The following is a 25,893-nucleotide window of genomic DNA, read 5'->3' as shown; positions in this document are numbered from 1 at the left end:
GTTGTGGTAAGAAGAATTTTTGGGGCATCAAAAGTGCATTCGAACACACATTTGACGCTCTAAAATGCTGTCTAGGTAGACAGCTCACTAGATTTTGAAACAAATCCACAGAAAGCAGTATACTCACAGCTCAGTGTGAGGATCAGAGAACATTGATTATAGTGATGGCTGAGAGGTTATTCTGCCAAGTGATACAGATACAGAACAATAGATGCGTGTCATCTCCCTTCAAAACTATGAGAGACAGATGCTGAATTATTCATTTCAGTTTGATGGCTGCACGGGGCTCTCCTGCCTCCTTTCATATATTGTAGTAAGTGGGCCTGGTTTACCTTAGCTAATGCCATCAAACAAACATAACGTGCATTCATTTAGGATTCCTGTGAGTGGTTCACTGCAAGGTGTAGCTAGTCTTCTTCTTCAACCTTCAGTTCAAAACAAGTAGCTATGTCAGTAAAACTCAGCAGGAAAGCTCAAACAGCAAGCCTGACATTATTCATAAACATACCACAGTGACTTGTGTATTAGGGCTGTGTGGAATAATTAATTAGGGTGACCATATTTTGATTACCATAAACCAGGACACTCGGCCCGGCAATGAGATACTTAAATGATACTTGAATTTTACTCAAAGATGCCTTGTTAATTTCAATACATTTAAAGTAGGCTATGCCTCTGTATGGATAGAAAATTGTTATTACAAAATACTATCTATCAAAGACACAAAAAAGACGGCCAGGACAGGACGTGAAAACAGGACATGTCCTGGTAAAACAGGACGTTTGGTCACCCTAAATTAATGCTTCTCAACAACTTCTCTGGTGATGTAATGTGGAATAATGAAGGCCTCTTTTAAACTTCTTTTTTTGGGTAGCTGCAGCTGCTTCCTGTTCTAAAGATAGTCTAAGGAATGTGTTTTTTTGTCTTTACTCTCACGTTTCCCACGTACCTCAAATGTATGTCACCCCCATATAAGGTACTGTACCAAGGAAAATAGCCTGAAAGTAGCCTGAAGTGGGAACTATGCCCGTGGAGCCCAACAAGGAGTACTCGACTCGTGGTGGGTCTGGTGGCGAATTCCTCTGCTGAATCTGTGGCCAGAGGGCAAGGGAGGAAGAGCATCCAGGAAGCGAGAGCTTGCTGGCTAACCTGGGAAAGAAGGCGCACTGGATTAGCTTGGGGAAGGGCGCAAGGTGCAAGCGGAACACCTGGTCGGTAGTTCCGAGTTCTACCGGCTCGGACCTGTCAAAACACGGGACGAGACCAACTCAACCCTGAGGTAGAACCTGTTCGGTGTTACCCAGCCCGCCGCTCTGCAGATGTCTGCTAAGGAGGTGCCAATGGCCAGTGCCCATGAGGATGCCACACTCGTAGAGTGTGCTCGAACCCTCAAGGGGGGGCAAAGCCTGGTGCAATAGGCTAGGGAAATAGCATCAATAACCCAATGAGCTAACCTCTGTTTGGAGACGGCGTCTAGCTTGGTTGATCGTGTCTACGACTGCAGGTGGTAGACCGTTTAAGTCTTCTGCGTCCTGTCCAGGGGCCAGACATGGAGATTCCTGAGGTCTGGGCACGGGTGCCAGAGGGTGCCCTGTCCCTGAGAAAGAAGGTCCTTCCTCAGGGGAATTTGCCAGGGAGGTGCTGTCGCAAGGATCATGAGATCTGAGAACTAGGTCTGAGTGGGCCAGTACGGAGCCACCAAGATGACCTTTTCCTCGTCTTCCCTAACCTTGTACAACACCAGTGCAAGAAGGCTTACTGGGGGAAATGCTTACTTGCGCAGCCCCAGGGGCCAGCTGTGTGCCAGTGCGTCTGTGCTGAGAGGGGCCTGCGTTAGGGAGTACCAAAGCAGACAGTGGGAGTTGTCTTGGGAGGTAAAGAGATCTATCTGTGCCCTGCCGAAGCTGTCCCAAAGCTGGACCACCTGGGGGTGGAGCCTCCACTCTCCGCTGAACGAGACCTGGCGTGACAGCGCGTCCGCCGTCGTGATGCGGTCGCCCTGGATGTGAGTGGTGAGCAGCGACCTGAGTCACAGCTGACTCCAAAGGAGGAGATGGCAGGCAAGTTGGGACTTGTTACGGGAGCCTGCGCCACCATGGCGATTTCTGTACGTTACCGTAGCGGTGCTGTCTGAATGGATCAAGCCATGTTTGCCCCGAATCAGCAGAAGAAACCTCCACAGGTCAGGGAGTACAGACAACAACTGGAAGCAGTTGATGTGCCAAGGCAGGTGGGGCCCCATCCAGAAGCCAGAGGCTGCGTGCCCATAGCACACGGAACCTCAACCCAGTTGAGAGGCGTCTGTGGTGACCATGACATGTCTGGACACCTGCTGTAGGGGTACACCTGTCCACAGAAAACAGAGGTCATATGCCCCAGGAGCCTCTGGAACTGTTTGAGAGGAACCGCTGTGCCTGGCTTGAAGCGAGTGAGGCACGTGAGTACTGACTGCACGTGCTCGGTTGTGAGACGCGCTGACATTGAGACTGAGTCTAACTCCAAACCGAGAAAAGAGATGCTCTGAACCTGAAAGATGGGAGTCTGGTCATGTCTTCAGTGTCAGATGCCTGAATGCTCTCCGATGCAGCGGGATGAGGCAAACTTACCGTGAAGTGAACCACCATCGTCCTGAGCGCAGACGGAAGCAAACGAGCGTGCAGGGGGAGGGTGATTCATTCACTCTTTTAGAGAAATCAACTCTTTTAGGAGAGAAGCGCTGTCGAAGCGCCCAGGGGCAGTGTCTGCATAGCGTGCAGAGAGGAGGAAGCCGCTGGAATACGGCATCAGATCCAAAAGAAAAAATCTGTCGCTTGCCCGCTCCCCTTTATACCCGTATGTCCGGGGCCAGGGCATGCAAATTCTATCTGCCAACTTGACATTGGCCTTTTCTCAAGTTCAGAGGTACGCGAGGCTCTCAGAAGAGACCCTTTGTGACACTACAATCAACACAACGTCAAGTGAGTGACAGAAGTGGAAAGCTGCGTATTGCCAATTTTCTTTACAATAAGAATTGCTGTTTCAATCTCTCCCCGTATAGATCGGGACATAAAATTCCCTCATACTTTGCGATCTGCATCACCTGAAGCTGTTTGGAAAGTTTAGAAAGTTCAGTGCATCTGAACTGTGAGCTGTGTAATTCTTCCATTCCTCAGTCAGGCGCAAACTGCAGTGCTGCTCTTGTGCATCATCATTATATGTGAAAACTAATAAATTTCACTGTATATATGCAAAAAAACTGTGTGTATAATGTGTGACCAAAATAAAGGATTCTTCTATTCTTCTAGAGTTTAATGTGATCTCATGTTACGTTAAATGAGATCAAACGACTAATCACAACGAACGTTGTCATCGACAATTTTTTATTTTCAACGTTGTCAATAATGTCGACTAATCGTTTCATCCCTATTGTGTATGTATCTGGAAGTTTGGGTATCTGTAATAATTGATAATGCTCTGGGAGCTGTGAGGTGAATGTCTTTCTTCATCAGCCTCAACTCTAAAGCTTCAAAGCATGTTACTTTGGATCAATAACAATAACAGCACAACACAAAAGAAACAGACTAACTGACTGAACCCAAGAGTAGCTTAGATGCTGAAATACCCCAACCTAACTGAGAGCAGTGAAAATAAAACGCCTGGGGGTACAGGAAAGAGCGCTGCAGTTTTCAGGCATTTGAAAGTCAGTTTTCACATGTTTTATATCTCAATTACTCTGGTTGAGGTGTTCTCAAAGACATCTTGAAACAAACTGGAGCTGTACGGTTGTTTAGCTGGATTAATTTCTGTATCTGCTGGCACACATTAATAAAACACCCATGGCGCCATCTACTGGCCTTGAAATGAAAACTGCCCTGTGACACTGAGGATGTTATCTGTTTAAATGAGCACATAACAAGAACATGTCATGGTCATATTTCTCCCAAAATCAAAAGAGAAAAAAGGTAAGAAAAGGTAAATTATTAGAGTTGTGTTTAGCAAACCTAGATAGATTCCATATAAGAGCCGTATTGTCTTTCCCTCCTACACAAAATGACGTCCTGATAGTAACGACGTAAAATGGCGTGATGACACCTATTGGGAAGTTATAAAGTTGACATTTAGTACAAACATCAAGACTGATAACAACAACAGTACAGTGAGAGTCATCCTCAATGCAAAATGAGAGATTATGTTTAATGATGAATATTTCATCTTTATAAGTAATAAAACTAACAGGGCAAAACTCATCCCTGCTGGAAAAACCAGCATAGACCAGCATGGAAATTATGCTGGTCTATGCTGGTTTTTCCAGCAGGGATTTGTGACCAAAAGAAAATCTCTTCATCTCCCACAGGTATATAGCTTCAGCAATGCCTGCCAGTACATAAAGACCATTAGGAGAGGCACACAGACAGGTAACAACCCCAGGACACACAATCTTCTGCTGTAGTTGGTCCTGAAAGGTAAACACAGAGCATTAACAAATAACTGAGAACCAGACTCAGCACACTACACAAGACTTTGTACAACTAATAACACTGTTTTTGTGATGAGGAAAATTGTTGTTAAGCAGTGATTGCCATGAACAAAAGAAAATATTCAATGTTTTTTGTATATATATATATATATATATATATAGATAGATAGATAGATAGATAGATAGATAGATAGATAGATAGATAGATAGATAGATAGATAGATAGACAGACAGAACCGGTCAAAATATTTGAAACATTTGACTGAAATGTTTCTCGTGACCTTAAAAATCTTTGATCTGAAGGCGTATACTTAAATGATTGGAATTTGTTTTGTAGGCAAAAATATAATTGTGCCACCATATTAATTGATTTAATTATAAAACTAAAATGTAATAAAAAATAAATAAATAAAAAGGTTTTAAAATTGATGACTTGGATCAAATAATAAAGAAAAGAAGCAAATAAGTGCCCAACATAGATGGGAACTCCTTCAATGCTGTTTAAAAAGCATCCCTGGGTGATACCTCAAGAAGTTTATTGACAAAATGTCAAGAGTACATTTCTGAAAATTGTAGGCAAAGCGTGACTACTTTGAATATGCTAAAATATAACACAGTTTTGATTTATTTTGGATTTTGTTTAGTCACAACATAATTCCCTTAGTTCCATTTATGTTATTCTATAGTTTTGATGACTTTACTATTATTCTAAAATGTGGAAAAATACATATAATAAAGATTGAGTAAGTGTTTAAAAACTTTTGACCGGTAGTATATATATATATATATATATATATATATATATATATATATATATATATATATATATATATAATATAATGCATTATATTTATATATATTTCTTTTTAAAAATGTATTTAAAAAGTAGCCACACTGTAGGACACTCCTGTCACTGCAAGACATTACAGCCATTTAACACACAGTGCTCCTTTTAAAGCTAATACATGTTCTACTGGTAATGAGAACATGTATTATTCTATTTCAGCTATTAATGATTCATTTATTAGATGTAATTTCTAAAACATTTTCAGTGAGTAAATGCATCAGGGTCCACCCACCTTTCTCTGGATCTCCCACACGTTTATGAAGTTCTTGCCGAGTCGAGGTCCTAAAATGTATTCCCCATTCAGGACTGTTAAAGCCCTAGAGGAGGTATTGCCCCCTCGATAGTAAAAAAGATTTGTCCCCGAATGAGGGTCGAAAACCGTGCAGTTCCAAAGTTGTCCAGCTGAGTCTGCGGTCAAAACCACCTCTATATGCGCCGACATGTTGGACACACAAAGCACATATGTATTGGATGGTGAATCGAGGCAGGTCTTCACATTTTGACAAAACAATTAAGTGTTTATTATATTCTTTCACTAACATGTATTTATTGAATAAGCATGTCATTTTAACACTTAAATTGTTTTTGTTTTTTTATTTTTTTGTTTGCTTGTTTGTTTATATGCCCCTTGACTTACTCTCCACCTTGTTACTGTATGTCATGATATTTCTGACCTACAATCAATCTACATTATGAAATTATGTCACACACTGGAGGTGACATCAGCAATTCAGCAAAATAATGTTATTTTATTTGTGTAACTCTTTTGTGTTCCATATGTTTTCCTTTATTTTGTGATGTTAGTCATATGTGGTCAAGCATAACATGTCCACTCTGTTATGGGAAGATATGGGGAAAATGCATCTAATTTCAATATTTCAATATATTTATGTTAAACTGAAAATGCATAACTATACGCTTACTCACTTTACTCACTCGCTAATTTTACTCAATGAATATCCACCTCGTTGTCTAGCCTGTTATTTTCCACCCTGACCATGCCCATTTAACTGGATGGACTTCAGATTTTTTTTTTTTTTTAAGTAATTTAGCTTGATCTCAATTATTTATAAAATCTTTAATATATCTTTAATTTTTTCATAAATGTAAGTGTCATTCTCAAAAGTTTCAAAGACAAAAGGCACCAAATTGTATCAATGACCTGTTTATCATTGTGTGTGTGTGTTTGTGTGTGTGTTTGTGTGTGTGTGCGTGTGTGTGTGTGTGTGTGTGTGTGTGTGTGTGTGTGAGAGAGAGAGAGAGAGAGAGAGAGAGAGTTCATTCCTGTGAACTTGCTACTTCATTCCTTTGAACTTGCTACACTGGTGTTGAAACCCAGGAAAACGAGGAAGAGGATACACTGCCATGGATTCGTCACCACTGCAGAGTCTCTTCAGGTCCCTGGCCAGCATCCACCAGGCCCTCTTGGACCTACGCACGGAGCAGAAGCAGCAGTGTTCCATGGTGCTCCTATGGGACCAGGAGGATAACATAAGAGCATTGCCTCGTACCCCAGGAGAAAGTGCCTGCACCCTTTCCCCGGCAGCAGAGAGCCCTCACGTGTTGCTCACAAAGATGGGCCCTCAAGATGATCCGCAGGCCTACCTCGAGCTCTTTGAGCACACGGCCAAAGCCCTGAGATGGCCGCAGGAGCAATGGATGATACATCTTCAGCCGCTGCTTACCAGGGAAGCCCAGATTGTGGTACAATAACTTCCGGTCACTGACCTCCTGGACTATGAGTTATTGAAGATGTCCATCCTGCAATGGGTCGGCCACAGCCCAGAAGAACATCGCCAGCACTTCTGCTCCTTGACATGAGTGAGGTCCCTTGTCTCAAAGGAAAGTCAACAATGTGTCAAAATTAGATGCGTATCCAATGCCTCGTATCGACGAACTGCTTGATTGGTTGGGCTGGCTCGCTATTATTCAAAACTGTATTTAACAAAGGGTTATTGGCAGATACCATTAACACCAATGTACCATGAAAAAATTGCTTTCTCCACACCGTTTGGTTTTAACCTATTTGTGACCCTTCCGATCAGGTTGTTTGGTGCACTGGCTACATTTCAGCATCTTATGGAGAGGGTCCTCAGACCACACACTGCATATGCCACTGCCTATTTGGATGACATCATTATTTACAGTAATGATTGGCAGCGGCACATGGTGCATCTGGGGGCCGTACTGATGTCGCTACGATGAGTGGGGCTCATGAAGAATCCAAAGAAGTGCGCAATTGGGCAGGTGGAGGTAAGGTATCTGGGGTTCAACTTGGGTTACAGGCAGGTGCGGCCCCAAATGGATAAACCGTGATGATTGTGATCTGTACGAGACCCAAGACCAAAAATGAGGCGAGACAGTTCCTGGGGCTGGCTATTATCGAAAGTTGGTGCCTAATTATTTGGATGTCACAGCCCGCTGACTGATCTCACAAGAAAGGGAGCTCCAGACCCGGTGCCAATATGCATTCACGCAGATAAAAGCCGCACTTTGTGGTGGGCCACTTCTGCATTTGCCTGACTTCTCTCTACCTTTTGTTTTGCAGATGGACGCATCAGACAGGGGCATGGGTGCTGTACTTTCCCAGGTGGTGGAGGGGGAGGAGCGCCCTGCGCTGTACATTAGTTGGAAGCTCTATGAAAGAGAGTTAGTACAACACCATAGAGAGTGCTTGGCCATCAAGAGGGTGGTCCTCACTCTCCGCTACTAGTTGTTGGGATGAGCATTCACCCTGTTCTAATCATGCCTCACTCCAGTGGCTCCACCGCATGAAGAATACCAATGCCGGGATCACCTGTTGAGGGGTCTGAATGTTTCCCCAGCCTGAGTCAGGCAGGGGGGGAATGTAGAGGTGAGGGCATGGTCGAGCGTTCGTCTGGATAGAGAGTAAGAGGTAAGGGTTCTCATCTGAGATAAATTGCTGGTAGTTGCTTGTTTCTGTGTTCACAATAGAAGATATGGGAAATAAAAGGCCTGGTCCTCAGAGAGTGTGAGAGAGAGAGCCCAGCTGACATGCTGTTTGTGTGTGTTGGCCGATGGCATTTTGATAATTTAAGTTTATGAATCTTTAAAGTTAATCATTGAAGCGAACGCATTATTTAGTAAATTATAGTGACATTCCTGAGTTTGAATCGCCATCTCACACTTCCTCATTTCTTTGAACTTGTTACAAACATTTTCTTCTGCACAGATACTTTATATCATCAAGTGTTTAAAGCAATTCTTTAACTGGCCTTATGTAAATTCTACTTAGAATCAGGCATAAAGTCACTGATAACACATTTTAATGTCACATTACTTGTTTTACATGTAATGTCCTTATAATTAAATGTACTTCTAAATTCCTCTCACAGTGGTGTGGTGGGTGTCTGAATGTTCACAAACAGTATAACATTGCTCGGCTGTTTATAACTCCTTTTTACCCCTGAACAAAGAACGAATAAGAACTTCTCTGGAAGTATATCAGGGCCTTAACTGTCTGCACCATTTCGCCGAGAGGATTATATTTCTTCTCCCAGTGTGCTCCGATGGACAGCGTATCCTTTGAACACTTCCATTATATATTTAATTCAGTTTCATTAATTAATTTCATTCACTCGTCCCGTGCTTTTAGTGAATGAAGGTTACATTCATAATCAAGACTTCAGCATGTTTTTTGTTTGTTTGTTTGTTTGGTTTTTTTTTGTAAAAAAAAAAAAACGTTTTTTACCAAGTTGACAGTCCTAATTCAATGGGAACTTAAAAGGTTCTCTATTGTCATGTCAAACCTAGAGACTCATCATTGTAACTTTATTCAAAAACAGCTTTCAAAGGGTCTTTTATTTCTAAAACAGACAGTGGTAAAACAGTATGATCAAATTTCTCTATAGCTCTTAACATCTTGTTGGCATCAATCAACAATAAATATCATTCCAAAATAATAAAGTTGGAAGATTAATAGAAATTATAAAATTTAACACCAATGAAATACAGCATATATTTGTTAAATTAGGTAAAGATTAAAATCGCCCATGCTTTCTAATATCAGTCAATACATCATTTTTAGACTTCAGCAAAAACTGCAATGAAAATATCTTAATTGACTACACTGAATATAAATTTTACATCAGTGCTCTTCAGTCGAAATGTAGATTGAAATGTGCTTTAAATCCAGGGTTGCAAGTGCACCTTAGTGGTGACCTCAGAACAGTGTTGCATCAAAACATGTACCCAAATACTCCATCATGCAGCCTTCCTCCTGTCTCTGAGAAACAAAAAACAGTAGTTTTAGCTCATAAGAACACAGTATACAGTTTCGTTATAAACACAGATGCGTTGTAGAGACTGTAGTAAATCAGAATGCTCTGAATGACTCAGTGAAAATACAAAAATAACTTACATTGTACGAAGAGCAGACTGAGGCAAAGGATTGAGACCAGTGCAACACTACTTGTAATGGTTCCTTGGGCTGAATTGTCATTGAGATTAAGATGGTATTCAACAGTCCCATGTTCATGTTGGTCCAGGTTTTTGCACTTTGTGCTATGATCAAATGATTATATCATAGTTTAATCTCATGAGCAACCATATTGTGCTGTATAAAAGATTTTTGTACATCACATAGCATAATCTTGAAAGTACTTTTTTTTCAGTTCTTTTCAAAGAGTTAAGTGTATGGCGAATGTTTGAATATAACAGCAACTTAAAGGAAGAAATGTAATTGAAATATGCAGATGAGATATGACTTACAGTTGTTTCTGTAAATATTGCTTGCTGGTCTCGCAGGCCTGTGTCTGCTTCTCTGCAACATTTTGGAGCTGTTTGGCAGCGATTTGTAAAGCCTCACATGACTCCAACTCCTGGGCCTTCAATGTCAAATTATGTTCCAGGGCTTCAATCTGGTCTGAAATGATAATGAAAAATACTCCTTCGTCATAACGGCTCATAATGTTTTATGTTCATTTTACAATAAGCATAACTCCATGCCCACAGTATCCCTCACAATGTTAGCACTCCTCTTAACAATATTCCAAACATTCTTTGAAAAAAGAAACAATCATAATTCCATTGGCTTATAAGGTAATGTCTAGGCACAGCGTCACTTATCAGTTTATTTCTTGAAGGGGCCTCGGTGATGTCAGAGCACTATTTTGGGTCTTAACTTGTAACTGGATACAAGGTGTTGTTCGATTGCTGCTTTGTCTTAGATTTGACACTGGTGTTAAAATATGGCCTTTGTGTGAAATTTTTTTCTAAACATCACACCTATCCTGTTTTTTAAAAAGGCTTTCCAAACTGCTTTTTTGAGCTGTTTAAAGGGTTTAACAGGATGATTTTTAATCTCTCTCACTCTTGTGTTTGCCACTATTTTCATACTGCATGCATTCAGGGGTCATTTCCTGCAGTTGTATAAGGAGTCAGGAAATCCCTTGCAAATCACAATATTCTGGCTTTGAAACTTGTTCAATTTAAACAGAGCTGTTTTTCAGTTATTCCAAACATACCAAAGGGAGCACTCACATTGAACTTGCTTAAGTGTTCCATAAATGCACATCAATGCATCATTTTAAAGGGCTAGTTCATTGAAAATGAAAATTCTGTCATCATTTTCTCACAATCATATTGTTGCTCAGTCACCATTCATTGCCATTGCATTTTTCCCAACCCATACAATGAAAGTGAATGGTAATGGTGGTTCTGCCTAACATCTCCTTTTGTGTTCCACTGAAGAAAGAAAGTCAATCGAGATTGGAATATCATTACGATAAGTAAATTACAACAACATTTTCATTTTGGGGTTGAACTAACCCTTTAGTATGAGAAGAAAAAGAAGAAGAATCTAACAAAAACGTTCAAAATGTTTGATAGGTATTATACAGTTTGTTAACTTGCTACATATTGTTATAAAAGCCAATGTGGAGAAATCCATGTTACAAACAAGAACTGCCTATTTGTTGTCTCCACCAAGTTTCTATGGTTACATGGGAAAATCTAAGAATATCGTCAGAGAGCGAGAGAGAGAGAGAGAGAGAGAAAGCACTCCTCTCATGGCTGATCTGACGAGAGGAAAAACTCTGACGTGAATTTTCCTACCTTTCTGCAGGAGGATTTCAGCAGTGAGGTTCCCCTTCATGCTTTTGTATTCTTCAATCTTGCTCTCCAATAAGGTTATGTTACTATTCAAAAAGGCCTGTGATGAAACAAAAAGTTAATTAAACAGAAGTTCATAACTGGGGTGAGGTTTGGCCATGGATGTTAACTCTAAGATATTAGGGAGTGGCTGTGAGATCTCACAAGTGTGTGAGTGAACACCACCACCTCCAAAGGTCAAAAATGGTAGAATATTACACATACTGTACACGACCACAAAATTCCCTCCAAAGTAAAATTGTAGTGCTCAAAGGCTGGTTTATTGCTTAGAGGACATAATGAAGTTCTGGGTTATGCCTCATGTAAGAATTCACTTTGTCTCAGATGTTTTTTTTGGGGGGGGGGGGTTCAATTAGAAACAAATTTGTAAATTGTTGACATGAAAAAAAATATTTTTGTTTAGCTCAGATCATTTTTCGTTGGATCAATTTAATGATAAATGCATGTGCTCAAAATGAAATCACTACATTTTGATTACAGACCTTGCTATCTTGACAAATCCAAGCACAGTTTGCAACATGCTTGAAATGTCTAGAGGAGACACGTGTGAGATTACTGAAGTCTTTTTATAAGAAGAAAAGCCTGAGAAGCATAAGACTTCGCCAAAAGACTCCATTTGCTCCCCATTTTATTCTATTGCTGTCTAGCAGAGAAACAATTATTTAAAAAAACATATTTGTGATTTCTATGAGAGGACTATTTTCAATGAGGGAACCTCTCTTTATACAATATAATGCCCTCAAGTAAAGGTAGCCTAAATGTTGTATAGGAAACATTAATAACTGCAGGAACAATGTGAATGTTATCATTACAGTTTTTCCAGGAAGAGAGGTGATTGATGTACTGCCCTCTCAGTGGGAGAGAGCTGCTCTTAATGTTAGGACTATTTGATTTGACATTTGCATAACTATTCAGATTTAGCTTGAGATTACCTGTTTGCTGCTTCCCGTTGGATTTTTACATTTATTTATGTAAAACAAAGTCATTTATGAAAATGAGTCAGTTGTACGGAAGCTTAAAAAGAGAAAAATTTGTGGGAGTTGTTTGTGTGCGTATCTGAGAGGTCTATAAGCCAAACATGGTGAACAAGAGGCAGCACTCACATTTTCCTGCTGGCTGGACTCAAGAGACACGTTGAGTAATCGCAACTGCTCCTTGTACTGGTCGATTTGATTTTGTAGGATAGACTGATTCCTCCATCCCTGTCTCACCAGGGTCTCCAGGGCTCTTCGGTCTTTGATCCACACAATCTTTGCCTCTTCGTGTGTTTCTGTGAGGGCTTGCATCTCTGTGCGACATTGGCTGGCTCCTTTCATCTCAGGCGAAGTGGCCCATACCACAATAATGATAAGGGAGATGATTGACCACAATGCCAGGCAGGCAATCACAATGTTTCGCGTAGTCTGGGACGATTTTGAGCTTGCCATCCCGATAGGAAAGTAATTGAAAGAAAAACAGACCTCTGTTAGATGCAACAATGTTCTCAGGTAGGAGAAGAGTCCGGGCGGAGTAGGTGGATGGGTGTGTGTGTGTCCAGCTGCTGTATGTTTGCTTGTGAGATAGTGAGGTGGTGACAGGAGACTCCCTGAAAGAGAAATGAAACTTTTAAAGCCTAGGCTTCCCCTCAAACATCACGAAAGGGGAGTGGCTTATCTCCTGCTGATGGGACCTGCTCTGCCTCCGTTTTGTTCCTCAGCACGCTAAACACACAGCTTGCTGCTATGTGATGCCTCAACTAGAGATTATACTCAGTATTATTGGGAAAACCAAAAACTTACCTCCCTCCTGTTTTCACTACAAGGGTCTGCTTCAGATTCCATTCCTCAGTCTTGGGGAGTGTCTTGGCAGAGGTCCTGGCTGTTGGAAAAGTTTGGTACCTCTGCTATGTCTTTTTTTTTTAATGAAGAGCCTCGGTGCAGAGGCAACTCAGTGTTTCCTGAACTTTTGCCAGGCACATGCCTCTCTCAGCTACCCACACACAAACTCACACAGAGACTCACAGTAGCTTTTAAAAGTTAAGGGAGTATTGACTCCAAAAATAGCAGCAGACCAACCTCTCAAAAAGAACATACATTTGGATTTTATTGCTCAGTTATTCGTCTCTATATACAGCAGATTATATCTGTTGTTCACGTTTCCTTTGTATAACTAAGTAGATGGACAGATATACAGTATAAACATAAATACACATATACAGCTTTCCTGTAAAGCCTTCACGTATAGTTCAGGCATCCTCTACTGGGTTAAGAGCAGCACTTCTGAGCAGTATACTGCTGGTTTGAGTTCAAGCAGAGCTTCGAAATTCTTCTTCTCAGTGCTTGCTTCAAGTTATGAGTCATCAGTGGGGGGATGATTACATAATGCTGAAGGGTGGTGGCTGTTTCCATGGGCAGCAGCCCCCAAGTACTGGATTCCTGTGTTTGAGTTCCGTTTTGCAAGATTCTGGTGCATTTTGTACCAATTGGCAAGATTACTAGCATCTCAGATGATCTTGCACAGTTCTGGTGGTGTTGTTCTACTTTTTATACATGTGGAAAACAAAATTAAAAACTTCTCAGGGAACGTTTATGGGTTCTCCTTCAATTATTCAGTTTTTCAAAAATATTTAAAAATGTTTGACATCAGCAAATTATTAATTTTTCTAATTAGCATAGTACTTTTTAATAAAGTACAATGAAATGAAAAATGAAAGAAGAAAATGTGAGTTGAGCTTACCAAAGCAGTTCCTTGGGTTTTCTATGTGGTATCCAGGGTGTTGCTGTGTGGTTGCTATGATGTTCTGGGTGGTGGCCCATGTAAAAAGAGCCTGTCACTACATCAGAGTCAGAAATGGGGGGCATTGGGAAAAGATGCCACCTAAAATGCCCCCAAAATATAAAATGTGTAAAAATGCCCATGTCATGTACACTTCTTATCTTTATACAGTATATCTGATATTGTTATTATTATTCTATTATTGTCCTAGTTATACATGTTATGGCATAAAATATGATCTGATGTAGATTTAAGTGTTAGTATAAGAGGTAATCAATTCTTAGTCTTTAGAATTTGTATGAATTGATTAAATTAGCATATCTGACATAAATGGATGGAGCACAGTTTATGTTTTAAATGGTTAGACAAAAATATGCCCTCATAAAGGTAAAATATGCCTTTGAAAATCAAATCCAGGGGCAAATATTGCTGCCTGTTTTATCGTCCACCTGGCTAAAATGTAGAGTACGTAAAGTGTCAGCACATATCTCCTCAGGAAGGACATTTGTTTTTACACTTTACTGAAGTAAAAAGTCATTATAAATATTTGCCCTCACAAACTACTCTCTAAAATCAAGATGGGATAAAGACACATCATATTTATGAATTTCTGGGCAGGATCATAATGAAAGATTCCAGAAACCCAGAGTTAGTTTACATTCCTAGACATTGTAATATACACATTCTCTCCTGTTCACAGTCATTTATCATGTTCTGTAAATAATTATAAACTGTATGTATGCGGTAATGAGAAATATGTAAAATAGTGTGCTTTATTTAATTTGACAGTAGAAATACAGAGAAGGCAAAAAGCAGTACAAGGACATTTTAGGTTGAATGTGTTTGTTTTGCTCCATGTTTGTTTTAAAACACTTACTTTTATCCAAATGTATAAATAGTATAATCACTGGTACCATAAAACAGCCCAGACAATGTATAGTTGCTGGAAAAAGCAGGATTTATTCATAAATTGATCGTAAAATTGGAAGTCTTTGAAATTTGAAGTTTTGTAAAGAAGAAGGGTGCAGAATTCTTCATAATCATTGTGCGGGTCTGATCCTCAAATACAGGACAATTTGGTGAAGGTTATTGCTGCGATTGGAGTGTCAACCTGACATCAGTTCCAAGGGTTCGCATTCTTTATACAAGGTTATTATAGTTTGGGGGTTTCTAGTTAAGTTTTAATTTGTATTTCATTTCCAATTTCAAATTATTATTTAGTTTCAGTTATTTAATCAATTTTGTTTGTTAGTTTTAGTTTAGTTTTAGCTTGTCAATAAATTGTAGTTTTCGTTTTAATTTTAGTCTATCAATATATTTAATTTTTATTTCTATTTCAGTTAACACATATGATTTGGCAGGGGACAACTTTGTGTAATGTTCTTTATATTAAACTATTCCCTATCCAGTCCAGATTACACATGGGTCTACAGTGTATAGCTAGGCTGGCATACCACATAACTGGATGTGGGCACACGCACACACGAAACTCAAGGGAAAGTAGATGTTTGCACTGTAACAGATGGATACATTACAAAAAAACGATGTCTGCAACATGCACAAGTCAAAGTATTAAAAACGAAAACTTTAAATATTTTATGATCATTTCAAGTTCTTTATTGTTTTAGTTTCAGTTTAGTTTTATGGAAACTTTTAGTTTTAGTTTCAGTTTCAGTTATCTACAATAACCTTGCTTTGTCCACCCTGCACTGTAAATGTGCATTCTGCATAACGCGGTGGCTCATTTTACCTTATCACGGCCCATTCGGACCGTTTCGCGGCTGACCCACTGGCCCACTCGGTTCTCCCGATGGCCAGTCCGCCCCTGATTGGCCCCAAAGTGTGTCGGCCCACCGGGAAAATGCCCGGTATGCCAGATTACCAGTCCAGTCCTGATGCTGACCACATAATTGTCGCTTCATCTGATTAAAATAAAGAAAAGGGAAAAAAAATTTTACTCAATTAACAATCTAAATAATATATTTAGATTGTATGGATGATTCATAAAAACTTGAGAACAATAATAAATCCTGAAATAAGAATTCAGGCCCTTTAAAAATAACTGTCTGCATAAATCAATCTACTTCTCATTTACTGGTCTGCCATAGATAACATCTAGGTTATGGAAACCTCCGTTCCGTTTACAAACCTCCGTACATACCGTAGGTATGTAACCTCCGTTCCCCGATGGAGGGAACAAGATGTTGTGTCGGACAAGCGACACTAGGGGTCTCTTTTGAGTGCCGATATATACCTCTGTTCTATGAAAAGTTGGCAGACAGTATTTGCATTTCCCGCCCCCGGACATACGGGCATTTAAGCGGGGCGAATACGGGAGTTCATTCAGGATTTTTCTGAGGAGCTGGAAATGGTCCGTCCACAACAGTGGCTCGGCTCAGCGACGTGGCGGGGAAGACACAACGTCTTGTTCCCTCCATCAGAGAACGGAGGTTACATACGTAAACTAGACGTTCCCCTTCTGTCGCTCTCTCCACGTTGTGTCGGAGAAGCGACACTAGGGGTCCCACTTCAATCATGCCATGCGCTGAGCCGTGTACGTGAACTGCTGATACAGGAGCGGGCAGGTATTCTTACGTGCAAAGGCGACCAGCTGTATCAGGCTGCACGTACCCTTCCCCAATGCCCCATTAAAGGCATCAGAATCCTTCTGGTTACCCTAGTGAGGGGAACAAGGTGATGCTTGCCAACCTGGGAATGGGCCAAGCCTGGCTGGGCATCTTTTCTCTCTATGTTTCTCGCATAGAGCAACTACGGCTGGGGCCCTTACATGCATTAAGGGAAGGGGGTCTTACCCCGTTTCCTATTCTTTCAGGGGGAGAAGACCCTGTGGAGACCACACCTACCCTGCAGGGGAGGCAAAGAGTGTCGAATACATCACATGGCCGATTAGGTCCTTTGTGGGAAGGTAGATCCAGCCTCGTGGAGGGGGGAAGCTACAGCACGGTGACCGAGGCAGCAGGGACTGCCTAAGGGAGACACGGGAGTCTGCTCAGGAGGGGACAGTACCGCGGATTTACACACAGGAGGAGTCCGAACAGGAGGCCTTAACCTGTGGAGAACCTATTCCAGTACAGGGTAGATTGAGTACCCATAGTGGCTTGGGTCGGTGAGTTCCTCCGCTGAACTGCAGACCCAAAAGGGCTAGGGAGGAATCAACCAGGGATTCGAAAGATGGGGTCTCCTGGGAACAAAGGCACACTATTTTACCTCGGCTGAGGGAAAGGGCGCTAGGCTCAAGCGATTCACCCGGCCAGATCATCAGCGTGTTACCGAGTTCTACGGGCTCAGACCTGAGAGAACACGGGATGATACTGACTCAATTGGTGGACTGTGGTTATTTATATAATATTAAATACCATGTGCCCCCTATGTTTTTCCTTGATATTGTTAAAGCATTATAAAGTGAATCTGGACTTTATAGTCGTCAAAAGATCATGTGTTGTGCATGCACTCTTTATATGTACAGCAAGGTATAACCATGCATTTAACAAATAAAAAATATTTGTCCTACATAAAGTGAGATTGTTTCCTATATATATATATATATATATATATATATATATATATATATATATATATATATGTATATTAGATTAAATCATGTTAAATAAATCGAAGATGTTATCTGCAATCGCTAATCTAGAGTCAGTTTTTTTTTTTTTTTACTTTTCACTTATCGTTAAGGTGTGGGCTTTGGCTTTGGGAAACTGATCAGTAGTTATGTGACACTTTATCCCAAAAGCAAGAGATATTTCCGCTATGAAATTCTCTATTCGAGAGCAAAAATCTTTAACAATGAAATGCTCAATTGTACAATAAATGCAAGAAAGCAGAATGCTCCGCCAGCAAATTAGGACACACGGATTGCAAGATCAGATTTATTGGTTTTGATGCAGGGATTTTTTTATGTGTGTTCACTAAGATTCAAGGAAAAATGCTTTGCCAATATACAGTATTATTAAGTTAACATATTCAACTGGTGGTGCTCTAACATTCGCAACCCTGTAGAACTGGGCCTGCATCTAGCTGGCAGCTGCACTGACATGATAGCAAAACAACAAGATACATTACTTATCTATAAATATATTATTGAATAGTAGTTTAATAGCCTACTAGCTCACTTTTGCTGCACTACCATACAGGGGCAGACTGGCCATCGGGAGAACTGGGAATTTTCCCGAAGTTCCATGAAACAGGGCCGAATGGGCCGCGATAAGCTGAAATGGGCCGCCACATTATGTAGAACAGGCCACAAAACGGCACCGCGATGTGCCGAATGGGGCAGCGATAGGCAGAAAAGGACAGTGACCCTACCCAAGCAACGCTCCTAGTCTGTTGGTGTGAACAAAGTGAAATCAAGTCTTATGATTAATATCCAGCATGCTAAATACAACTACTAAAGAGTTTTTACAACTATTTCCACAAGTTGTCCTTGGGGTTTGATGATATAAAAAAAGAAAATATACTGAAAGCAACATCCATTCCATGATGTAGCATTAGCCTACATCACTTTTAAAACATGACTAATTCAGCTGTCAGATTCATAATCAGACTACTTTTGTACATAATCTGTCGTAAAGTCTAGTCTGTGCACATACTGTATATTAAAATAATGTCTAAGAGCTTATGTTCATACAACACAAATAAACCTAGTAGAGGTAGTAAATGACATGTGGGCTGCACCCCCCTCCAGTGGTTTAATTTCTCATAAGAGATTCTTAGATCTATTGTTCTGTGACTGTTACTACAGACAATACACACTCCGAGAGAAAGTGTCATCATACAGACAGCCAAACTTCAACAGCTCGGCCAATTTAACCTTAGATCATAAAAATGGCTCTTCAAACAAGCTGCAACATAAAACTGTTTTCATTTCTGAATCTCGCACTGCACTGTAAGTGTTTTTAACTCACATTTTTTTCTCATCAAATGTTTTGCTGCTTTAATTAGACTTTGATGTCATTAAATATAGGCCTATGTATATATATAATGTATATGAATTTATCTGTTAAGATTTATAACACTGTATAAAAACCAATAGAGAATGAATGAACTGAGATGAAGTTATGACGTTTTTTAAAGAAACAAATTAAGTTGTGATTATTTAACTTGAAATTTCCTCAATATTTCTTCTTTGACTACATACTGTCCATGTTATTTCAGGTGTTTTATGGGAGACCTCAATGAACCTCTCTGTGCACCAGGGACAAAATGTCACACTGAGCTGCCCACTGAGGCCGGACAGTAGCGTGGGGGTTATGAGCTGGTACAAACAGGCCCCTGGGCAGGGACCACAGTTCATCCTGTCCTACAGTTTGAACAACACTTCACGTATGCACTATGGAAATGGACTGAACCAGAGCAGATATGCCGTTTTAACTAGGAATGGTTTAAAACCTCATCACCACTTGCAAATCATCGTGACTTCGGAAAATGACACTGGCATTTATTATTGTGCGTTTGCAGGCAAAAATCAGACCCAAGAATTTCTCGGCAGGTACTAAAAAACAAACCAAAAAATACTTATTCTGCAAGAGGGCTTTGTTACATATAGGATTTGGGGTCAATCGAAGTCATCATAATGACATTAATGTGTATAGTTTTCTATAGTACTCACTGTTGCTACATACAGAAATGCATGGATAAATGGATGGTTTGTTGTGAATAAATAAATAAATATTCTGTCTGCATTAGTATACAATACTATTTTCCATCAGTAACATTTCATTAAAGCTGTCTTTGTAATGTTCAAATATTTCTGCCTTGCATTGCACAACCTCAAAACTTTGGTCTAAATGGATCAGTTGGTTCCCAAGAGATCTGTGCAGAAGTGCTTTCAGTGTTGTGATAGAATGTGCATCTGTCTCTGCCACTAAACTAACGGCTCTTTCCTGTTTTTATGTCCCTTTTAACCGAATAACAGCCAAATAACAGATAATTTAACAGACAACAATACTGTACATCACATCAAAAAAAGAAATGATCGGTAAACAGAACACGGTTCTATTTGTTAACATTAGGGTATCATGAACTAACAATGAACAATACATTTTTCACAGCATTTATTAATCTTTGTTAATGTTAGGTAATAAAAATACCAGCATTGTTAGTTCATGTTAGTTCATAGTACATTAACTAACGTTAACATATATAACTTTTGTTTAAAAAAATGTAATACTATATGTTTAAATTAACATAAACTAAGATTTATAAATGATTTAAAAGTATTGTTCATTGTTAGATCATGTTAACTAATGTTGTTAACTAATACAACATCTAATTCTAAATATAGCTTATATGTATTTCCTTTCTAAATGTAATGCATTCAGTTCCTCTCCTAAGAAAAGTTCACTTCGAGCACCGCTACAAATTTAGAAACTATAATGTCAATCTATGTAGTCTGAGATGGAGATTCTTGTGTCAAGAGACAACAGCCAGGGCTAAATTATGGATATAGCCAATGGGGCCATTGCTCTGAGGCATTGAACAGTCAGGGGCCTTAACGTTACAGCTTATCATACAAAAAAAAATAATAATAAACAAAAAATTTTAAAACATCAAATAAACAACATTCTCATGTTATATCTGTTTTTGCACTTCAGAAAACATTGTCTGTGATTAAAAGATTGAGGTAAAGTAAAAGGAGTGATGCATTTCTGATGTGCTTGTATAATTTCAGTGGTTACAAGATATCTCGTCAATGGAAATATTTATATCATTTATCAGAAGTTAAAAAAAAACTAAAAAACAATGCACTTGGATCTCCAGGGTAGATCACAAGAAAGAAGAAGAAAGCCTAACAGTTCTTAAATATGTGGGCTGATCTATGAAATCTATGACATTTTTATTTGAAATATCTGCAGAAAACAACATACTGCCTACCCATCATATTTTATGTAAAGCCTGGTGTCATATGAAGGCCATTGCAGACAAAATAAAAATAATTAGTTGTGTTTCCTGAAACATTTTAAATTTTGCCTTTAAGAAGGATTCAACTGTGTAATAGTTGATTGCTTTTAAACAGGGTTGGGAGGGTCACTTTTGAACTGTATTCCACTACAGATTACAGAATACATGCTATAAAGGGTCAGTAATGTATTCTATTTGGATTACTTCTTCAGCACTGGTAGATTTTTTCACTTGTTTTGACTATAAAAACTCTGCTAATACAGTAAGACAAAATACACATGTTAAAAATACATTCTCTGAAAAACCTAAATATCTTATGCAGTGTTGTATCTAAAACAATATACATAAAATGTATCTTGTTTTAAAGATTTTTTTATATTTGTAGAGGAAAACAATACAAAAATCATTATTAAGAATACGATTTTTGCCCTAATATCAAAGAAATTATTATCCAACATGAATTCACTTGATAAAATAATATGATCGTGCCTGGTAACATGTGCATGTAAAATGTCTAGAAATAGCATTTTAGCTTAGCATAAAGATGACAATTTACTCAAGGTTTATTTCTATTTCTTCTGCTCCAAACTTACTTCAAATATAATTATCTGTCTGCTCGTATGAATGTAACGCATCATAAGAAAGTGTTTCACTGCTGTTCAAATGCACTTTGGATCACATCACTTATATGTATAAATGGACTAAATATTAAATGAAACAAAGGACATTAAAATGCAAAGTAACCTCTTCAGAAATCAAAATACTTTTTGAATGTAACTGTATTCTAATTACCAATGATATAAATTGTAACTGTAGTGGAATACAGTTACATAGATTTTGTATTTTAAATACGTAATCCCGTTACATGTATTCCGTTACTCCCCAACCCAGCTTTTAAATGCTTGTACAAAAGGAACATCTGCACATGGCACAGGAGCACATGGGACATTTGCCCCTTAACTGTCAACTTCTGCGTCAGCTTTATAAGAGTCAACTCTAAATGAAACCAAGCTCCATTGACTAGAGGGAAATCATATTGCAAAATAAAACAGAAACGACACATAAGGAAACTACATGAAACAGAAAAGGAATCAGTAAAATTAACAGAATGAAAATGGGTGTGCTGATTACCTCTCTGCTTCTGCTTGGGTAAGATTTCAAAGACAAAAGCTAATAAAAGTATTCATTAATGTTTTAATGTAGTGTATCGTGTAGCTCATTGCAGGTCTCTTGCAGCATTGTATTTGGTGAGAAGGACCAAATTAACCCCATGTTTAGCAGAGGACTTCGAATTATTGTGGAAGGTAAGAGGTGCTTTTAGTCATTATATGACCTTAAACATAAAATTAAAAGTTAATTTAAACTTACAAGTTTGAAAACATGGATTTATTCAAACATGAGAATTTGCTGTATAATTTTGAAAATTCAAATAGTAGGGTTCAGTGAGGGATCTAAGGGCCTGAGGGTCCCAGTGATCAGCTTGTTTGTGCCTAGCAGTTTTAAAGCTGCCTTTGGCAGTCTAGGGCTGCACGGTCTGAGGCTTTGGAGGCCCCTGACTGTTCAATGCCTCAGAGCAATGGCCCCATTGGCTATATCCAAAATTTAGCCTTGGCTGTTGTCTCTTGACACAAGAATCTCCATCTCAAACTACCTGGAGTGACTTTGTACTTTCTAAATTTGTAGCGGTGCTCAAAGTGAACTTTTCTTAGGAGAGGAACTGAATGCATTACATTTGGAAAGGAAATACATATAAGCTATATTTAGAAGCAAATTTCTGAAAATTCCGAAAATGTGATTAATCGTGTTATAGGCTAATCGTGTTGTATCCAAAAACATGAAGAATTTGCCAACGTTTACGAGTTGCGTGGCATCAAGTCTTTCCAAGATATTTAAGAACTTTGTTTGAGGCAGACAGTTGCTAAGAGATATTCCTGCATACTAGTATCCACCCACTTTTTCATAAGAGTTCTAAGACTAAGAGTTCTAATTCACCAACCAGCTCCGAGGTGAATCACATCATTACAAACTTTAATTTGAACAAAAATCTGAGAAAAAGACAAAGGTTCAAGACTGTGTACATGCCGTATTTCATGAGGGCATGATCTACAATCCCATGAAGAATTGCGAATGATATAATCGAATAAAAAAAAGATACAAAAAATAGTGTTGCCACCCGTCCCGTATTTATAGATAAAATTATGCATCCCGACGTGATTTGTCCAGTATTTAAACTGGTCAGATGGCGTCACGGTGAAATCGTTCCAGATCGCCAATTTAACATTTATATAAATAGGGAAATTTGCCTACGGTGGTAAGGGACCTTCTGAAAAGACCACACATTGCGCTAAAACGTGCTAATATTGTGGAGGGTGTAGTAAGGGACCGTCTGAAAAGTCCACAAATGGTGGGAAAACTGTAGCGTTTTTTTCTATATAAATGTTCAATAACATCAAACAATAAATACAATCATTAAGACAAGTACAGGTGAAGGAAAAAAATAAACAATAAAAAATAATAATAAAAACAAAATTATGTATAAACTATCCAAAATGTATACATAAATAAGATAAAGAAGACACGTAATAGAGACAAATAAAATAAATATATTTTTAACATATAAATTATGTATTTTTTTTATAAGTCATGGGTCAGAAAAGTTTTAATTTTACCATATAAGAAAGAATATACAATATTTATTAATAATGCATATTACCTCAAAGCATTTATTGCTAAAACTATGGAGGATGTGGTTAGGGGCTGTGATTTTGCAACAAATTAAAGTTTGTAATGTTGTGATTCACCTCGGAGCTGGTTGGTTTTGTTCTTAGAACTGTTTTATGATGGATTTTATGAATACCCTATGGAAAAAATGAATGGCTAAAATACTTCTGGAACCAAGACAGCTGAAAATGTGATTGGTGATTTTATATTTGAATGAATGCTTCTTGGCTAGTATGAGATCAAATATGCAAATTACAGTACTGTATTTGTCAGAGCATCATGCCTTACTGTCTTGTGGAGAGGGGAAGGGATAGAATAGAGTACCATAAGTTTATAAGAGCTGTCTGTACACAAGAATACATTTAGTATATAAATATAATACTTCTAGTTGCTCACATTTACTCATAACGCGACCTTGACAACTGTTTTTCAGTTCCACGTGTTATTGTTGATCATCCGGTGACTCCAAATGTGCACCTTCTTCTACCTGTCAGAGTTCAGAGGAAGCCCTCTGAGACAGTCACACTTGCATGTGTCATCACTGGATTACAGTCCAAAGCAGTAAAGATCACATGGATAGTAAACGGAGAAACAGGCTCCAAAAAACATGCCAGCACACCACAGGTGCACAGAGAGCCTGGAGGTACATTCACTGCTGTGGGACTGTTCTCAGTTCTGTCTCATAAATGGAGTCGTGAGAATATGTATGAGTGTAAGGTAACATACAGAGGAGCCTTTTACTATGATAAGGTACAGTCTTCTCTCTGCAGTCCTCCTGATATATTTTAATTTCTCCCTTGGCTAAAGCCTTTCTGATTCATTCTATTTTGTGTATGATACAGCCCTGTAAGTAAGATGAGTCATTGTGTTTTTCATATAGTGAGTGCTGTGTCTTCCATTTTTAAAGTATGTTATTTTGATTTTTGGCTGCACGTCCTCTTTTGCTGGTTGACTTTCTGCTTTTACATGTATTATACAAACAAGAGATAACAGCTTATTATTAAGTAAAACACAAGCTTAATCTTCTACCTTGAAAAACATGTGATAGTAACTGTTTACAAAATAAAAATGTATTTTACTACATGGGCTAAATCTTCCTAAATGTAAAACATGTCACAGAAGCAGAACCACAAAATTAAAATGTAATCTGTAGTAAAACTTATTATAATTTTTGTGTATTTATTTATTATTTTTAAATTTCACTGCAAAGTTGAAGTGCTGTTAAAACAAAAGTACCACAAGAGGGAGCTCGAGGTTTAATGTAAGACCTGTTTACAAATCTTCAGAAAAGGTCTTGAGGAGGGCAGTATGTACTGTAGAGACACACTTCCTTCTTTCAGAAACACTCTGTACTTGCTTCTCTCATTTCTTGTTTTTAACATCTTCAGGTAAAAAAGTACTTAAAACTAAATTTCCCTGCGGACTCCAATTACAATTATGTTTTAAAGGAATATTCCGGGATCAATACATGTTAAGACCAACCGACTGCATTTGTGGCATAATGTTGATTACCACAAAATTGTATTTCCACTTGTCCCTCCTTTTCTTTAAAAAAATTAAAATAAAAGAAGCAAAAATTTGGGTTCCAGTGAGGCACTTACAATGGAAGTGAATGGGGCCAATCTGTAAACGTTAAAATACATTTACATTTCAAAAGTATAGCCACAAGACATAAACAACATGTGTGTTAACACGATTTTACTGTAATAAAGTGGCTTACTAACCTTTCATGTGTAGTTATATCTAGTTTTAACGCTGTAAAACCTGTAATCCTGCGAAAATTACAATTTAAACAACTACACCTCAAATATTACCTGTATTGAATGTAAGTGCTTTTATAAAATTATAAGCTTCTTATTTCTGCCTTTAAACCCTAAAAAATTGCCCTATTCACTTCCATTGTAAGTGCCTCACTGTATCCTCAATTTTTGCCTTTTTAAAGAAAAGGAAGGATGAGTCGAAATAACTTTTTTGGTAATCAACTTTACGCCACAAATGCTGTCGATTGAGCTTAACTTGTATTGAACCCATAATATAGGCTGTATAACAATAA

At 38.7% G+C, this 25,893-nt stretch overlaps 2 protein-coding genes and 1 pseudogene across 2 annotated transcripts; 1 reads left to right on the top strand and 2 right to left on the bottom strand.

The window, feature by feature from the left end:
* LOC127625846 (WD repeat-containing protein 18-like) overlaps positions 1-5,745 on the bottom strand; it is a 118,630-nt pseudogene extending 112,885 nt beyond the window's left edge.
* Positions 5,746-9,106: 3,361 nt separating this feature from the next.
* Positions 9,107-13,165, bottom strand: si:ch211-1a19.3 (uncharacterized). Its single transcript, XM_052101263.1, has 5 exons — positions 12,539-13,165; positions 11,379-11,475; positions 10,035-10,188; positions 9,685-9,827; positions 9,107-9,549 (listed from the first exon to the last, which is right to left on the bottom strand). Coding segments are annotated over exons 1-5 (720 nt in total). The 5' UTR covers positions 12,863-13,165; the 3' UTR covers positions 9,107-9,547.
* An 8,913-nt stretch (positions 13,166-22,078) lies between these two features.
* Positions 22,079-24,907, top strand: si:ch211-1a19.2 (uncharacterized protein LOC100142650 homolog). Its single transcript, XM_052101268.1, has 3 exons — positions 22,079-22,268; positions 22,356-22,423; positions 24,274-24,907. The coding sequence occupies exons 1-3, from the start codon at positions 22,228-22,230 to the stop codon at positions 24,627-24,629; spliced, it is 465 nt and encodes a 154-aa protein (XP_051957228.1). The 5' UTR covers positions 22,079-22,227; the 3' UTR covers positions 24,630-24,907.
* The last annotated feature ends 986 nt before the right edge of the window (positions 24,908-25,893 follow it).

The sequence above is a fragment of the Xyrauchen texanus genome, chromosome 32 (assembly GCF_025860055.1).
Source record: "Xyrauchen texanus isolate HMW12.3.18 chromosome 32, RBS_HiC_50CHRs, whole genome shotgun sequence".
Taxonomy (NCBI): domain Eukaryota; kingdom Metazoa; phylum Chordata; class Actinopteri; order Cypriniformes; family Catostomidae; genus Xyrauchen; species Xyrauchen texanus.
The sequence above is the reverse complement of the archived record's forward strand: the minus strand, read 5'-3'. Positions and strand labels throughout refer to the sequence as shown.

Excerpts from the sequence above, each read along its gene's own strand:
- si:ch211-1a19.3 (XM_052101263.1), bottom strand. The coding sequence starts at position 12,862 with ATGGCAAGCTCAAAATCGTCCCAGACTACGCGAAACATTGTGATTGCC. Across the intron at positions 11,476-12,538 it reads AGTCCAGCCAGCAGGAAAAT|GCCTTTTTGAATAGTAACAT; the intron begins GTGAGTGCTGCC and ends GTTTCATCACAG. Across the intron at positions 9,828-10,034 it reads CAATATTTACAGAAACAACT|CACAAAGTGCAAAAACCTGG; the intron begins GTAAGTCATATC and ends ATTTGATCATAG.
- si:ch211-1a19.2 (XM_052101268.1), top strand. The coding sequence starts at position 22,228 with ATGAAAATGGGTGTGCTGATTACCTCTCTGCTTCTGCTTGG. Across the intron at positions 22,269-22,355 it reads ACCTCTCTGCTTCTGCTTGG|CATTGTATTTGGTGAGAAGG; the intron begins GTAAGATTTCAA and ends GGTCTCTTGCAG. Across the intron at positions 22,424-24,273 it reads ACTTCGAATTATTGTGGAAG|TTCCACGTGTTATTGTTGAT; the intron begins GTAAGAGGTGCT and ends ACTGTTTTTCAG.